Source organism: Prosopis cineraria, unplaced genomic scaffold (assembly GCF_029017545.1).
Source record: "Prosopis cineraria cultivar Desert tree isolate PC_DT_omini unplaced genomic scaffold, ASM2901754v1 PC12, whole genome shotgun sequence".
In the NCBI taxonomy this organism is placed as follows: domain Eukaryota; kingdom Viridiplantae; phylum Streptophyta; class Magnoliopsida; order Fabales; family Fabaceae; genus Prosopis; species Prosopis cineraria.
The window spans coordinates 27,646,942-27,664,960 of record NW_026555343.1 but is presented as its reverse complement, the minus strand read 5'-3'; the positions used below and the strand labels follow the sequence as shown (position 1 = coordinate 27,664,960).

Sequence of the window (18,019 nt, the reverse complement as noted above, 5' to 3'; positions counted from 1 at the left end):
TACCTTTCTTAAAAAATTTTCAATAAACTTCAAGAATTTTCAGTAATATTCAAATGTCTTTGATGTATCTTCAATTTTTTTTTGAAAAAACATAATTATTAATCCCTATAGTTTTGTTAGATTTTGCTTTTAATCTTTATAGTTTTCACAGTTTTTATAGAGATTAAAAATACTAAAATTATAGAGACCTGCATAACAAATGTCACCCAATTTTATTGAAATTATAGGGATTTAAACTATTACAAAAAGTATAGAGACTCAAAGTAAAATTTGATGAAATTATGAGGATCAATGATTGAGTTTTTTTAATTTTTTTAAAAAGTAGCTTCAATTTTTTTCCACGTTTCTTCAAACAATCTTCATTAGTAATCATCAAGAGTTTTAATTTTTTTTAGGAGTATTTTTTTTCCGGAGTCTTCATTACTTTTTAAAAGTCTTCAATGCTTTCTTTACAAAAAAAAAAAGGGTGAAAGATTATGAAAGAAACATTGAAGACCATTGAAGATATACTCCAAAAAATATTTAAATGAAACCATAAAAGTGATGTGTTAAAATATAATTGAATGATGTGTTAAAAAATACTCCTTTGATCTTGAATATTAGTCACCTTTTAAAAGCATAATTTGATCCACTTTATAAGTCATTTTTGATGGGATTGTTTTGTTTTAAATTAAAATTCCTAAACTACCCTTAAAAACTAAGAGAGAGAGAGACAGAGACAGAAAAAATAATACTATATATTTAGCTTATTTTTTGCTTTTTACTTAAGGGTTATGTTTAAAATTTTACTCACTTTTATTTCTTATATTTTTATTGTATTGATATTGATAAAGTTGATAGAAATGACTTATAAATAGAACTAGAAAGAATATATATTTAAAAGTAAGGATGATGTGTCTCAATGTGATTGATTTGCTAGTGTGGGACTTATTATACATTTTTTATGGGAGAATGACACATAGGTCTTAGGAGATCAATTAATTCAAAATAAGTTTTAAAGTATTAAACCCCAAGAATTTATAAGTTTGACTTTTAATTTTGTAATTTTATTATAATAAATTTGAAATTTGAATTTTAAATTTTAACGGAAAAACAAACTTATTTATTTTCCAATTACGTTAAAATTTTAAAAAATAAGTTGTAAATATAATACAATAAGGTTACAAAATTGATAGTTCAATTTATAATTTTTTTAAAGTTTAACACTTTGATATTCACTTTAAATTAATTTATCTTTTGAGACTTATATGTCATTCTCTCTCTATTTTTTTTCTTTAATCAATGTTAAATTTTGAGGAAATTTTAGTCATTTCTCACTCAAACTTAATTCCGTTGAAGGACCTGCTGCTTTTTCAATGTTTTTGGTCCGTTTGGCCAAACATTGTAGTGGGTCCTTTTGATAAATTTTCCCTAATCTCTGCTTCAAATGCATTCCTTGTTTATCTTCTGCCATTTCTAGCTCTGAACTGGCCAGTCTCACGATCCCCCTGGATCCTTTCACTCTATCTACCCTGCGAACTGGAAACCACCCACAACTGCTTCTCCTCCTCGAGACGTCGTCACCCTCTCATCTCCTTTGCCGTTCTTGTTCGTGCTTGTGAAGGCGTCACGGTGGAGCTCCGTGCTAGTGGTTCCTGCCTGGTTCGTGAAGCTCACTCAATGCCTCCCCTTTATTCTCTGGTTTGTCTACTCTATTCGATATGCAAGCTACTAAGCCCAATGTTCTTGGATGCTCAATTTATTTGAACTTTGATAGAATGCTTCTGTTGTGATAAGTAATGAGGGAGTAAGTTTTGTGAGGAGAAAGGGAATCCGACTTGAAGAGAGGGATCATTTGTTCTTTGTATTGGAAATTTTATGACAAGAGAAGAAAGTTGTTCACTTTCATTATCTAGTAGATTATATTCTGCATTCTGCTTATCTGTGTAGACTTTTCAATTACTGCTGTAACTTTATTTTTGTTCTTTGGTCTGAGGGGTCATTTGGAAATGAAATAAGAATAAATAACATGTAAATCTATTAACATAATCGTATAACTCTGAACTTTACAGTGAAGCCCATCTCACCAGTGAGCTATTAAATTTGGGTAAAACTTGCGTCCATTCGTTTGTTATGCGTGGTGTTAATTTCTTCTTATAAACATGAACTGTACAAGTGTTTCCCCCTTTTTCTTCACAGAAGTACATGTAAACTGATGAAAAATAGTATCTGATTCAGAAAATCTGGATTAGAATTGGCTTGCCCTACTAGTTTATAGAACGACATGAGCATGAAGAAGGCTTGGTGGTTTGGAGGGGGCAATGGTTTTGGGTGCTTCACCAAATGGGTTTTGAAAGAAGGGATCTGATTTGTATTTTGCGCACTCTCTCTTTTGGTATAAATTTGCTTATAGTATATACTACATAGAATTAAAATAACACTTCTAGAGGGAAAGAAAGTGAGAGGACTCCAAATTGTCATTTTCTTTTGACCTCGAGACTCCAAATTGTCATTTATGAATTGCTGACCAAAAGTTTTGATTTCAACATTAATAAAATGCTCTCTCTCTCTCTCTCTCTCTCTCTCACACCACACACACACACACACACACACACACACAAGCACACAAACACACATGCTCCAAAATGATTTATTTAGTTTTCATGGAATCTTCTTGTTACAAATATATTTTATAGGCAATTTTCTTCACTTTGTGTAGATATATTTATTTATTTTCTTATTTTAGAAGCATTTTTGAGTGTCTCACTAAATGGAGTGCTTTAGATCAAAGAGATGAGAGAAGGGCGACTGTTGGGGGTTTGTTTCTTTCCTGCACATCGGCTACATTTTAGGAAGGTAGGTATGCTCCTGAGTTTTCTTCTTAGCCAATAGGCTGTGGCTTTACTTTATTGTGCTCTCTCCCTCCTCTTGATTCATGGATTAGATGATTCTCCTTATGCTCCTCCAGCTTGCCATTTCAGGATGAATATCTGAGATCACAAGGTTCTGTATTACTTTAATGATGGGAACCAGTTCCTATCTGCTATTGTCCAATTGTTGCTTCTCAAGTCTCTCAATAACCAATGATACAGTCAAGTTTAATCACAATCAGATTGGTGGAAATTCATTATTTCAAAAACCCAGATATTGTGATTTTCATAAACACCAGTTTGATTCAGTGATAGTTAGGGTCAGTATGGAGGGCACTGTAAAAACAGAGTTGCAAAAAGAAAATCAGAGAGGGTTTAGATGGGTTGAGATAGGCCATGACATTACAGAAGCACAAAAAAAGGCCATATCTCAACTGCCTTTTAAGATGGAAAAACGTTGTAAGGCCCTGATGAGACAGATTATATGCTTTTCTCCAGAGAAAGGCAACATATCTGAATTGTTGGGAGCTTGGGTGAGGATCATGATGCCTATCAGAGCTGACTGGCTTTCTGTTCTTAAAGAGTTGAAGACGATGGATCATCCCTTTTACCAGCAGGTGATTTTCATCTTATTTCATTTAAAGAGTCTATTTTGTTTGTTTTCTACCTGCTGAATGTATTTGGAAATTGACACATTGCTTCTCCATCTCACGTGTAATGATGCTTCCGCCTCCAGTTATTTCTGGCATCTCATGAATTTGTTTTGAAATAAAGGGAAGTAAGATGTTCAGGATAGGAGTTTAAACATTCCTTCTTCAGAGAGCTGATATCCTTATCTAATTTCTCGGACAATATGGAAATTTCTGAATATGGAATGGAAAATATATGTGGTTAAATCCCATTGATAAACTTCAGCTTTTGATAAATGTGAACTTTATTCAAATAAGATGTAATTTGTGCCAGCTGCATGTTAAGATTCTACATTCTTATACTGCTGTTGATTATTTATTATTTAATTAAATAATTTTTTTTAAAAAAATCATTGTTATTTTCAATATTAGTTCTTAATTCTTTGGTCAATTTTTTGTTTTGTTTTGTTTTGTTTTTTTCATTTTTGCCTTATTGGGATTCCATATTTTTCCGTTGGTTTTTCCCTTCCCCATGTACTGGATATTAGTTTTGTTGGTTCAATCAAGGGGCTATGGTGTGTCTGATACCATCTTTGGTATCTATGTCTGATAAACATAGCATGTTATTATGCAGCCATTTATAACTTTGCTGAGGAATATGGTTCCCACATCTGATTGACCTGTTTTCTGTTCCTTTCTTTTACTTAGTGAATTGTAGGGACTATTTTCCAAAACTTGAAATTTCTTGCCAGTCAATGTCCTAATCTCATTGTTGGTTGGATTTTTAAAGTTGCAGTGGGCTATTTTGATTTTGTTCTTTTTTATAGAAGTTCCAATTACTTTTAAAAGCACTTGTACTTTGTTTTTGGGGGGCTTGAAATATATATTTGATGGTGTTCTCTAGCTGCAACATGAAATATATTTGAGGGAAAGAAAAGCTAGGTCTGTGGACTCTGCTGTGGCTAGGCAGAGAGTAGGTGTATTCTTAGCTCACTTAGATTCTACTATACTTGGCTAATCTGCTGAGCTCTCTCTCAAGGATTTAATACCCAGTGACTATAGGTGGTTAACTGGTTGTTGACATTCATGAGCAAATGGAGATGCAAGCTTGATCGCTTGACCGCATCCTGTTGTGGCTTCCTCAACACATCATGGTTACTTGTCAAACATGCCTACTCACCTAGCCATGTAGCCAATCATTGGACATATCATTAATAGAGTTTGCCCATCAAAGTTCTTCTGCATACATCAATCATGCTGTGTTTTCATATGAATTCACATTTAGAGTTAAAATAGAACTAGTAAACCAGTCTCATGTTTATCCAATAAATTGTTAAGAACCAAATTTTTGTCATAGTAAAACATTTGAACTTACAAGTTTGTTTCTACATCAGATCCCAAATGGACTAAAGTAACACCAATGGAATGAGCCAAAACTTGGTGATAGTGACTTGAGAAGAAAAGAGTTCGGTTGTTCCCCACTAACCCAAGAATAGCTTGGGTCCCATCTGCTTAATTTGGTGAGGGTGACCTGAGCTTTCTTTCACCTTTTAAAGGGAGGTTCAAGCCATCTATCACCTTTAGTGAAAAAGAGCTTTGCATTTCTTGTCTCACATGTGCTCTGCTAGGTTGCATAGATACGGGTATGAGTATCGGATATGATATGGCATAATACGGCAAATTTTAAAAATTTTAGGACATAGGTATGGGATTTATAAATTTTTTTATATAAATGTAAGCAACACTTCGACTATTAAAAGTGCATACCAATTCAACAAAATACAAAGTAGTACCAAATACATTACATTTCATCATCCTCATTTTCCATTATGTTACCAAGCTCTCCTATAATTTCTTGCTCTAAAATGGGTTCATCAAGTGACAAGCTTGCCATCTCAAAGTTATTAACAGCATCAGATGGCTACATAGTGTCTCCACCAATATCCAACATTCTACTTTACCCAATGTGATACTTTTCACTCTTCCTTGACAAGAGACGAAGATTAGTATGTACATAAACTAAGTCTTTTGCTCTTTTAGGAGTGATTATGTTCCTCTACAATGAGTGAACAAAGGTATAAATGCTCCAATTTCTTTCACAACAAGAGGAAGAGCATTGTTGATCTAGAAGTTTCAATGCAAGCCTATGAAGAATAGGGTGAAAGAACCATAATTTAACCACCACTCTTTAGGTTCTGAATTCTACCTATTTTGCAAGCAATTAAATGATGAATAAAAGTCTAAACTTCCAGTAAATTTTGGGAACTCTTGGAAGACCATCTTTCTCTCCTTGGGATCAGTAAAGTGCCTAAGGCACTTTACTCTCTCAGATGATATTTCGTTATCTAAATGAGGAGGAACTCTATTGGGAGCACCTTCAAGCCATCGGGGTGTATAATACCTATAACATTTGCCAAAAAAAAGTATTAAGAACAAAACTAAATAATTCATGAATGATAAACATTGCAATAGTACTATTACTAACCTAGGATTCAATGAATGTGCAGGCCAATGAAGGGGAGTGCAACTCTTTGTCCATCGATCAATAATGATTCAATAAACAACATCATAGAAACTTGAATACTCGGAAAGCTCTTTATTCTCATGCTTGTAAATGGACTCCTTCACTTGTTCTATCATTGAATCTTGCATTTCATAAATCAAATGAAGTATAGACTTATTTGTATTAGCCATCCGAAGCATGTCATAAATTTGTCTAGTGAAGGAAAGTATATAATCCACTTTGTTCCACCAAGAGTTATTAAGAATCAAATTTTTAACTATGGCTACCTTTCCAACATCATCTTCCTTATAAGCATTCCACGTTTCACTTATTATCGCTGTGCGAAGGGAAGTTTTAAAGAGCTTGAGTCTTTTGAGCATGACAATTGTGGATGTAAATTGAGTGTCAGCTATGGCAAGTAATTTTAATGGCACAAATTCATTAAAAATTGCCAATCAAATAGAATGACACATGATAAATGTTCTAATAAAAATAACATCATCCTTAACCTCCTCTATCCAATGACATTCGTCATACACAATTTCATTTGCCTCTGTGTTCTCTGTTGCACATATATTCTTTAATGTAAGATTGAGCGTATGCATAACACATTGCATCCAGAAAATGGTGGAATACTCGGCCTCTATAAGTTTATCTGCTAATTTGCAAACAGATGCGTTATCAGTGATTATTTGAACTGCATTTTAAGGCTTGAACTCTTCAATCACTTGATGCATCAGGTCAACCATAAAATGTTTGTCTTTATGTTCTTTGGATTCATCAATTGCCTTAAAAAACATGGGATCCCTGTCAGATACAGCTATAAGATTAATCAAAGGCCTCCTTCGAGCATCTGTGCAACTATCTGTGACTATGCTCATTCTTTTTAAACTCCAAGTCCCTTTAATTGGCTCAAATAACTTCTCTGTGTAAGATCTCTCTTTTTGCAACAATGGGCCCCGTAATGCATTATAACCAGGAGGTTTGTATCAAGGAATGATATTATTGGCAGCATATTGATACGAACTGGTAAAATATGGATTGCGTGCCAAATGAAAAAAATAAACAACCTGTATGTAACATTCTTGCAATTTCAGTTGTAGATTTTCTCTAGCCCTTTGTTGGAAGGCTTTTTTTAATGGATTTACTGCCCTTGTCTTGCCTTGGTTAAATTCACTTATCATAGGATTTAAGGTTAATGAACCTTTAGTTGGGGGTGGTAATGGCACTTGCTTTGGCTTGGTCTTATCATCAGCATCTTGTAATTTTCTCATCTCAGCTAGACAATACTCATCAACTTTCGGGCATATAACAATTCTTTTGTCGGAAGTTTTTAACAAGTGCAACTTTAACTCTATTGTAAGAGCCATTAAATTCTTTGTTACAATAATTATACCTCAAATATCTATTTTCCCTAGGTGTATCTATTTTTATTCACAAAAGTGACATAACACCATAAGGGAGTTTCATCTTTTTGTAGCTTATTTATAGTAGAATAATGAGCTGTTGAATTAATGCTTCCCCTAGAACTACTAGTTGTAGCCATATCTAATTAAAAAAAGGAAAAAAATTGAAATAAACTAAAATCAAATAGGACTAGAACCATTGAAATGCAAATTGAGCAACATAATATGATAATAAAAAAAAAATAGAAAGCAAGTGGGCATAGGTTCTATGCATATGGAAAATGGAATGCAACATATTAAATTAATAATAATAATCAAATTGTCAAGAGGAACAGAACATGTCAGCTGAGCAGTAAGCATTGAGCAACATAATAAAATAATAAGTAATAAACAAGTGAGCAGTGAGCTGAAATGAAGACCAGTGAGCATCGAGCAACATAGAATGATAAGTTCATTTCAGCTTTCAGTTTCAACATGAGACACAAGAGAGAGAAGACCAATGAAGTGAAGGTCATGGGTGACAGAACCTGCAATGGACGTCGATGAGCTGAGCAACCAAGAATGGGTTTATGGTGGTGCAAACAAGAAGGCATGACGGCGTGTTCCAAGGGTCTGTAGAGGAGCACGACGGCACAATTTGGGAGTTGGGACTCAGTGAAAAGGGAGTGACGGACGATTGAGAGTTGGGAGAGAATAGAGGATTTGAAAATGGTTCAATCTGTCGGATGTTTTGCAATTTAGGGCTTTGGGCAATTTTTTTTATGCAAAATGCAGCGTCTCGCATTGAAGTCGTGTCGTCCCAAAAAAAAAAAAGGTGTTGGACACAGACTTACTTGCATAGAGTGAGTGCCCGTGTTTGGTGTGTATCCGTGCTTCCTAGTTGCTTAGCTTGTTTGCGTCCATTCCAGGTTTTGTCGTCCGTTCATATTTTATCAGTTCAAATCAATATGCTGCCAATAATATCATTCCTTGATACAAACCTCCTGGTTATAATGCATTATGGGGCTCATTGTTGCAACGAGAAAGAGCTCACACAGGAAAGTTACTTGAGCCAATTAAAGGGACTTGGAGTTTGAAAGGAGTGAGTATAGTCATAGATGGTTGGACAGATGCTCAAAGGAGGCATTTGATTAATTTTATGGCTATATTTGACAGGGATCCCATGTTTTTGAAGGCAATTGATTGATTTTATGAATGTGAATCCATAAAGACAGACATTTTATGGCTGACTTGATGCGTCAAGTGATTGAAGAGCTCAAGCCTCAGATTGTGGTTCAAATAATCATTGATAATGCATTTGTTTGCAAATTAGCAGGAAGAGTTGTAGAGGTCGAGTGTCCCACCATTTTTTGAACGTCATGTGTTGTGCATACACTCAATCTTGCGTTAAAAAATATATGTGCGGCAAAGAACACAGAGGCAAATGAAATTGTGTGTGACGAATGTCATTGGATGGTGGAGGTTAAGGATGATGCTTTTTTTATTAGAACATTTAGCATGTGTCATTCTTTTACGATTGGCAATTTTTAGTGGATTTGTGCCATTAAAATTACTTGCCATAGTTGACACCCGATTTACATCCACAATTGTTATCCTCAAAAGACTCAAGCACATTAAAACTTCCTTTCGCTCAATGGTGATAAGTGAAGTATGGAATGCTTATAAGGAAGATGATATTAAAAAGGCAACGATAGTTAAAAAATTTGATTCTTAATGACTCTTGGTGGGACAAGATGGGTTATATACTTTCCTTCACTAGCCCAATTTATGACATGCTTTGAATGGCTGATACAAATAAGCCTATACTTCATTTGATTTATGAAATGTGGGATTCAATGATAAAGCAAGTGAAGGAGTCCATTTACTAGCATGAGAATAACAAGTTTTCTAAGTATTCAGGTTTTTATGATGTTGTTTATAGAATCATTATTGATTGATGGACAAAGAGTTGCGCTCCCTTGCATTGTCTTGCACATTCATTGAATTCTAATTTAGTAATAGTACTATTGCAATGTTTATCATTCATTAATTATTTAGTTTTGTTCTTAATATCTATATATATATATATATTTGCAAATGTTATAGGTATTATACACCTTCATGGCTTGAAGGTACTCTCAATAGAGTTCCTCCTCATTTAGATAATGAAATATCATCTGAGAGAGTAAAGTGCCTTCATAGGGACTTTACTGATCTTGAGGAGAGAAAGATGGTCTTCTAAGAGTTTTTAAAATTTGCTGAAAATTTAGACTTTTATTCGTCATTTGATTGCTTGCAAAATAGGTGGAATTTAGAACCTAAAGAGTGGTGGTTAAATTATGGTTCTTTCACCCCTATTCTTCAAAGGCTTGCATTAAAACTTTTAGGTCAACCATGCTCTTCCTCTTGTTGTGAAAGAAATTGGAGTACTTACTCCTTTGTTCACTCATTGAAGAGGAACAAAATCACTCCTAAAAGAGCTGAAAACTTAGTTTATGTGTGTAACTACTCTTTGTCTCATCAAGGAAGAGTGAAAAGTATCACATTAGATAGAGCAGAATGTTGGATATTGGTGGAGACACTGTGTAGCCATCTGATGCTGTCAATAGCCTTGAGATGGCAAGCTTGTCACTTGATGAACCCATTTTAGAGCAAGAAATTATACGAGAGCCTAGTAACATAATGGAAAATGAGGATGATGAAATGTAATGTATTTGGTAATGCTTTGTATTTTGTTGAATTGCTTTGCACTTTTAATAGTTGAAGTGTTGCTTACATTTATATAAAAAAATTTATATCCCCATACCCATATCCTAAAATTTTTAAAATTTGTCGTATCATGCCGTATCATATACAATACTCATACTTGTATCTGTGCAACTTAGTTGAGCAACCAAGAATGGGTTCATGATGGTGCAAACAAGAAGGCATGGTGGTGTGTTCCAAGTGTCGGTGGAGGAGCACGACGGTGCAATTTGGGAGTTGGGACTCAATAAGAAGAGAGCGACGGACGATTGAGAGTTGGGAGAGAATGGAGGATCTAAAAATTGTTCAATCTGCTGGATGCTTTGCAAATTAGGGCTTTAGGTAATTTTTTTACACAAAATGCAGTGTCTCGCGTCGAAGCCATGTCAGCTGTGTCAAAGCCATGTGCTGCCGTGTTGCCAAAAAAAAAAAAAAAGAAAAAACGTGTCGGACATGGACGTACTTGCATGTAGTGAGTGTTCATGTCCAGTGCGTATCCTCCAAAATCAGCATATCCGCGCTTCCTAGACTTCTCTGCCTTGGAGTCTCTTCTGTGATATATAATGTCACACAAGTTTCTGCTGTCGTAGGGAACTAATTATTTCCTACAAATATATTTGGTGGAGGATTCCTTTAGCCCCATGTTGTCTGTTGAATACAAATTTGAATTTCACATTCACGTCATGTAATAGTAGTATTCCTTTTGATTGTTGCCATCCAAATTTGACTCTTGGAAAAAACTTCACGCATGTGCTTGCATTTGAATAAAACTTTATTGTTCCTTGTAGCCTGAACTGAAACTTACTGTGGCATAGGTGGCGGAACATGCTCTTCTTGAAGAATCATTTGAAGCCAATGCTCGTGATTATACAAAGATAATCCATTATTATGGCAAACAGAATCGACTTCGAGATGCTGAAAATCTTCTTACAGCTATGAAGCAAAGGGGCTTCATCTGTGATCAAGTGATTTTGACTACCATGGTTCACATGTACAGTAAGGTAGATCATCTTGAGAAGGCCAAGGAATATTTTGAAGAGATCAGATTGCTTGGTGAACCTTTAGATCAAAGATCATATGGCTCAATGATAATGGCGTATATCAGAGCTGGCATGCCTCAACAAGGGGAATTTTTACTTACAGAAATGTATGTACAAGAGATTCACGCAGGCAGTGAGGTTTACAAAGCATTACTTAGATCCTACTCTATGGCCGGCGATACTGAAGGAGCCGAAAGGATTTTCAATGCAATCCAGTTGGCCGGTATCTCCCCTGATGATAAGATGTGTGGGCTTGTTATCAATGCCTATGGAATGGCGGGGCAAAGTGGAAAAGCTCGAATCTCATTTGAGAATATGAGGAGAGCAGGTATTGAATCTTCAGATAAATGCATAGCTTTAGTGTTGGTTGCGTATGAAAAGGAAAACAAACTTGATGAAGCGTTAGAGTTTCTGATAGAATTGGAGAGAGATGGTATTGTGGTTCAAAAAGAAGCTTCGGAAATACTGGCTCGGTGGTTCCGAAAACTTGGGGTGGTGGAAGAAGTGAAGCTTGTTTTAAGAGATTTTGCTGTCAGAGAGGCGAGTATAAATGGGGCCCCGAGGAGGAGGAAGAAGAACTCTTGTTTATGAAAAGTTCTGGACTTGTGTTCTCATCTTATTGACGCTTCTTCACTTAAAAGATATTCCACTTTGAGCTATCTAGATGCATAACTGACAAGATTGTATTGTTGTATTAAGGGAATGACAAGTAAAGATTGAAGATCAATGCCAAATCAATATTTGTTTAGTATTAAAACATAGGAGAAAGAGTACTGAATTTAGAAAGTTATAAAAAGATCCTAATTTGACATTAATTTTCATATGAGATCTTTATTTGTCATTCTCGCTCTTGTATTTATTCATGCCAAGGCCACTGCTACTAATTTCAGGTGCGATTTTTAATCTTTTCTTTTTCTCTTTTTAATTGTATTTAAAGATTTAATTGTTGATAGAAGATAATAGTATTGTTTATACATTCAATCTTACTTGGTGGAATACCACTTGTTGTCTTTATTTTTACTATTTATTTTTTGTAGGGAAAAGAAAGGATTATATTACAGAAAAAGATTAAAACACAAGATTAAAGATTGTAATCCATGGTGAGAAATTAAAAATAGAAAAGAAATATTCATCAGTTATAACCTGTGGTCTCTTTAATTGTATCATAAAAATTTCTTTTAATTTTTATTTTTCTAATTTTTTAAAACAATTAAAAAGAAGACCAAAAGGGTGGGGGATGGAGATCGCTCAGGGATGTGCAACGGTCTAGGTTGAATGCCAAGCATTGTGTTAGCTTGCCTTGATCCCACTTGGCATAAACTTCATCCTTTTTTTTTTTTTAATAATACAAAATAACCTAATTTATATGAGCCAAGCCTTGTGTTAGCTTGCCTTGGTCCCACTTGATATATACTTCATTTTTTCCCCCATCTTCCCGCTTTTCCCCTTAATTAAGGCTTATCAATGTGGGCTAAGTTTTCTCTTTTCATTGGTTATGGGCATTTTAAGAAAATATTTTTATCCCTAAAATTTTCTTATAATTAAAAATGGTGGAGATATGCTCTTGGCAATTCTTAAAATTCCATTCTCAAGACTACTCTGAAGGATAAGTTCATGTGGGCAGCAGCCAATGATGGCGAGTATAATGCATACAGCTAGTGATCTTAATAAAGCTATAATGCATACAACATTTTATCAGTCACATTTACTAAAAGGAGAATGATATTTAAAATCCTTTCAATGGAATTTATCGCGAGAAGAGCTTACAAGTCTTACATAAGATATTGTTTTATGAAAATATGTATATGTTATTGTCAAAAGCTGAAACTTAACTTGTTAAATTTAAAAAAGAAAAAAAAACCTTGAACAAAAGTTACAAGTTAATGCTCCACTTTTAACAACAACATATACATATTTTCATAAGATTTGTGATAAATTCTCTTGAAAGGCCTAATGCATTTTGTACAAGAAAGCATTAGGGCAAGCGGTCATGCCTCATATATGAATCTGAAGCAGAAATTGTAGAATGCTTGTTTTTCTTGTGTCCCTGGGTACGGCGTGTTTGGTTCGGGTGCAACCCTGGAATGAAGTTTGAATGTTATAATGTCACAAGCTTTGAGTTATGCATGGTGAATAAGTCTTTGGCATTCGAAAGGTAGTATTTCTGAGTACGATATAGCCTTCATTTGCTGTATCTTATGGGCTATCTGCAGGGATGTATCTACGTGATGGCTGATAGGGAAAATTGCCACCACAAGATTAAAAAAAATTGCACATAATAACCCAAAATTTTTCAATTGCTCCCTATTCTAAAAGGAAAACTTCACTTTTCCCCAAAGAAGGCCTCTCTAATCCCCTAAAAAAATTATTTAACTCGAATTTTATCTATATTTTATAATCTTAAATAGATTGAGGGAGAAATAATTTAAAAAGTAAACTTCTTTAATTTTAAATCTTTTAAAAAATAATTAACATTTATATTGTGTAACAAATTTGCCTCTACTATCTAATTTTTCTGGATCCATCACTGGCTATCTGGAAACACAGGAATGATGTCCATTTTAACCATGTCATGACTAATCCTTGTGAAGTCATTGTTCTTCCTAATTGTGAACTCTGTCCATCATTGGAAACTAGCTCCCACGGACTATATTAAAAGAAATTGTGATGGCTCTTATTCTGGCAAAGTTTGAGAATGCTTGTGTTGGAGTAGCCTGCCGTGACTCTATGGGCTCTTTGTTATGGGGATTTATTAATAAAGTTAAATCTATATCAGATACGAATTATATATGGTGAAAATGGTGCACCGGCTGGGAAGTAGAGTTATCCTCACCATGCATTTTATCTAATGACTAGAAAGAAAGATGTGCATAAAAAAGATTTCTCATATGTAAAGCAGTCAATCTGTAACACCCTCAAATTTACAAACCGATTTTTCGCAAATTATTAATTCAAGAAATCATTTTTTTTTCATTGAACCCTTATCATACCCTTATCATGGTAGAAAAATTTCTACCATGATACATCCAAGACAATATACCACAGGTCTTAAAATATCGCAAAAAGCAATTAGAACCATGAGGGACAGACATGATCCTCATAGCATGTTATTTAAATTAGGTCATGAATCAAAAGGGACAGACATAATCCTCTTGGACATATAAATACATTTAATAAAAAGGATTAGAGTTTACATGCTCCATAGACAAGATATGTCCTAAGTTGGCACAAGATACATTGTATAATCCAAAATAAGAGGCAACGTAAAAGATGGTGTCTCATACACCATAATTACACCTCTAGTACTTTCTCGGCCGGATTCGCTCCTGTAAAAATATTAACCACGGGGAATGAGACTTAAAAGTCCCAGTAACTAAAAATTAATATGTAATGATGTATGCGGATGTAACTAATCATGCGATTGCTAAGTGGGCACACAAAACATTTAACCAAACAATATTTTCAAACAAACCGAACAAGTATTTAATTGCATGACTGCACCTTATCTCCTCCTTTCACCATGCTCGGACGCCAAATCACCCGGCCAAAGGTGAGTTGGACCAAGCGACACGCCACTCATTGGGTCCAATGAGGGCTTACCACGTGGTAATAATTAACCGAACAGAAATTCCCATTAACACCATACATTAAAATACCCTGACAAGTCATGCATCATTCAAATATCCAAACAAGAATATATCCGAACAATAATATCTCATCATGATAAAAAAAAATAAATTTTTAACCCACTTGGCAATAATTTCAAACAAGTATATACAGTATTTATTTTCAATAATTCATAATTTTTCCAAACAACAAAACAACACATAACCATTCACAAACACACTCATCACAACACATTAATAATGGTTACCTTGTGTCTTGAATAACAAGTTCCCCTTCACAACTCCTTTTTCACCACTATCTTTGTCAATATAATCTACATAATTATTTCACAATACTATATATTAATTTTACATTAAAATAAATAACTCTAATTTAAAGAGTTAGAAAGTCTTAAATCTATAGTCCATATTAACACTAATTTAAGATTTATGCCTTATTTAACTTCCCAAATTCTTTTCTAAAATTCTCGTACCCTAATGAACTATTTTTTTTTATCCTCAATTCACTTCTAGTATCACAATTTCATCCTTCTACATTCTAAAAATTCATCCAAAAATAAATTAAAAATTTTAGAATTATCCTGAAGCCTCAAATCACCTTTCTATAACCTCAAAAATACCTATTCATACTTAAATAAATATTTAATAATCATAGATTTATCCCTACATCTCAGATTCCACATAAATTCAACCATATAGATCTAGATTTTAACTCAAATTCTTAAACATGAGTTTCAACCTTAAAAAATATTCTATAATATTTACTATATCCCTAAGAATTTTAACCTATATTTTTAATCCATCATATCATCAGATTAACTATCCTATAGAAAAATCCTAATCAAAATATTTACTCTATCCTACAAAATAATCATATCACTAGAAAGCTAATATTATTTAGAAAATAACTATAAAATTAATTTTGTAATTAAATAAATTTTTAAATGCTAATCTAAACAGGAAAGTTAGAACATACCTGAAGAAAAAAGAAAATAATCCCCCCTTGCGAGAAAACGCCGAGCAACGTGAGAGGAAGAGAGAAAAATAATATAAAAATGGGATTGTGAGTCCCAAAATTATATTAAAAAAAAAACTATAGGTTTGAATTTAATTATTCAAACCTTTGGGCCCAAAGTTGCAATTTTCTCTAAATTGCATCTTAGCCTCTCATGCTTCCTAATGCACACACCCCCTCCTTTTTATACATGAAGGCACCTCTTCTCTTCCCTCATCTAACCAATGTGGGACTTAGAAACAACAACCTTCCCCCCCCCTTTTTTTTGTTCCTTCTACCTTCTCTTTTTTTTTTTAACACACACATAAAAAAAAATTATTTATGTATTATATCTTAACTAAATATTGCTTATGTGGTTTTAAATTTAAATTTTTAAATTCATAATTAAATACCTAATCATAATATTATTTCTAAATAACCTCAAATAATATAAATTCCTATTATTATCATTTTTTTCCTCAAAACCTAAATTCCACAATTTCTTTATTATATAAAAATCAGGATGTTACAATTCTCCCCTCCTTTTAGAAATTTTGTCCTCAAAATTTAATAGATAAGCTTAGAAACTATGTACCTAAGCAAATAAATGTGGATAATCTCGCCTCATACTCTCCTCGGTCTCCCAAGTAGCATCACCTAGGGCTCCACCCTTCCAAATCACCTTCACGAGTCGGATGGTCTTATTGCGTAGTTGTTTGTCCTTAAAGTCCTCAATTCGCTCCGGTTCGGATCTAAAGGTCAAATTCTCCCTCAATTCTACTTCTTCAGGTTCAATAACATGGGAGGGATCCGGGTTGTACTTCTTCAACTGTGATACGTGGAACACATTATGGATACCTGCAATCTGTGGAGGTAATGCAACTCTATATGCAGTAGATCCAATTCGCTCCAAGATCTCATACGGGCCCATAAATCTAGGTGTCAATTTCTTTGCCTTAATGGATCTACCAATGCCTGTCACTGGAGAAACCTTCAAAAATACATGATCTCCTACTTCAAACTCTAACGGCCGTCTCCTCTTATCAGCATAGCTCTTCTGTCGGCTCTGAGCGGTTAGCAATTTTTGCTTAATCATTGCAATCTTCTGGGTGGTTTGCTCTACAATTTCTGGACCAATGATACTCCTCTCACTTAATTCTGTCCAACATAAAGGCGATCTACACTTCCTTCCATACAAGGCCTCATAAGGCGCCATCCCAATACTAGAATGATAGCTGTTATTATAAGCAAATTCAGCTAATGGCAAATGATTATCCCAACTACCTGGTAGTTCAATGGCACAAGCTCTCAACATGTCCTCCAAAGTCTGGATCGTCCTCTCTGTTTGTCCATCTGTTTGGGGGTGGTATGCGGTGCTAAAACTCAGTCTGGTACCCATAGCCTTCTGTAGCGCACCCCAAAAGTTTGAAGTGAACCTTGGGTCACGATCTGACACAATTCTAGAGGGTATACCATGAAGTCTAACTATCTCCTTAATGTATATCTCAGCAAATTTCTCTAATGTAGAGGTAAACTTGATCGCCAAAAAGTGAGCTGATTTGGTGAGTCGGTCTACTATCACCCAAATAGCATCCTTACTCGAGGGTGTTCTTGGCAGTCCAGTGATGAAATCCATAGAAATATCATCCCATTTCCACTTTGGAATATCTAACGGTTGCAGTGTTCCAGCTGGCTTCTGATGTTCTATCTTTATCTTCTGACACGTTAAACATCTAGAAACAAATTCAGTTACATCTTTCTTCATTCCTGGCCACCACCAACCTCGCTTCAAATCATGGTACATTTTAGTTATACCGGGATGAATTGTATATTTGCTCCTATGAGCTTCTTCTAAAAGGATATTCCTCAATCTTGGATCATTAGGTACACAAACTCTACCTTTATACTTCATCACTGTGTCCTCAGAGATGGTAAAATTTGGGCCTTACCTACCACTATCTCCTTCCTTATATTCCTTAAGTAGTCATCACTTGCTGTGAGACTCTGAGATCTTCCCAGAATTTGCTCTCAAAGTCTGCTACCTGGAGTGCGGCCATTTGATGTTCAATCACATCTACTGGAACATCATGAAAACTGTTCCATAAATGATATTCATGAACCATCAAATGTGCAGCATGAATAGTCTTTCTACTTAAGGCATCAGCTACCACGTTAGCCTTACCCGGATGGTAATGTAATTCAAAGTCATAATCCTTTAGAAATTCCATCCATCGTCGCTGCCTCATAT

General features: G+C 34.6%; 1 protein-coding gene and 1 long non-coding RNA gene across 15 annotated transcripts; one reads left to right on the top strand and one right to left on the bottom strand.

Moving 5' to 3' along the window:
* The first annotated feature begins 1,428 nt into the window (after nucleotides 1-1,428).
* Nucleotides 1,429-12,035, top strand: LOC129288109 (pentatricopeptide repeat-containing protein At1g01970). Of its 14 annotated transcripts, none has more exons than XM_054924486.1 (4): nucleotides 1,429-1,641; nucleotides 2,764-2,835; nucleotides 2,961-3,466; nucleotides 10,927-12,035. In XM_054924486.1, exons 3-4 carry the CDS (start codon nucleotides 2,999-3,001, stop codon nucleotides 11,740-11,742), a joined length of 1,284 nt encoding a protein of 427 aa, XP_054780461.1. In that variant the 5' UTR covers nucleotides 1,429-1,641; nucleotides 2,764-2,835; nucleotides 2,961-2,998; the 3' UTR covers nucleotides 11,743-12,035. The 14 variants fall into 14 exon arrangements, with proteins under 14 accessions (XP_054780461.1, XP_054780462.1, XP_054780449.1 ...); XM_054924487.1 differs by having other exon boundaries at nucleotides 2,764-2,839; nucleotides 2,948-3,466; XM_054924474.1 differs by having other exon boundaries at nucleotides 1,429-1,680.
* A 2,295-nt stretch (nucleotides 12,036-14,330) lies between these two features.
* LOC129289675 (uncharacterized) lies at nucleotides 14,331-16,038 on the bottom strand. The gene is made up of 3 exons (XR_008588185.1): nucleotides 15,754-16,038; nucleotides 15,026-15,091; nucleotides 14,331-14,477 (listed from the first exon to the last, which is right to left on the bottom strand). It is a non-coding gene; the product is annotated as an uncharacterized LOC129289675 (long non-coding RNA).
* Between the last annotated feature and the right edge of the window lie 1,981 nt (nucleotides 16,039-18,019).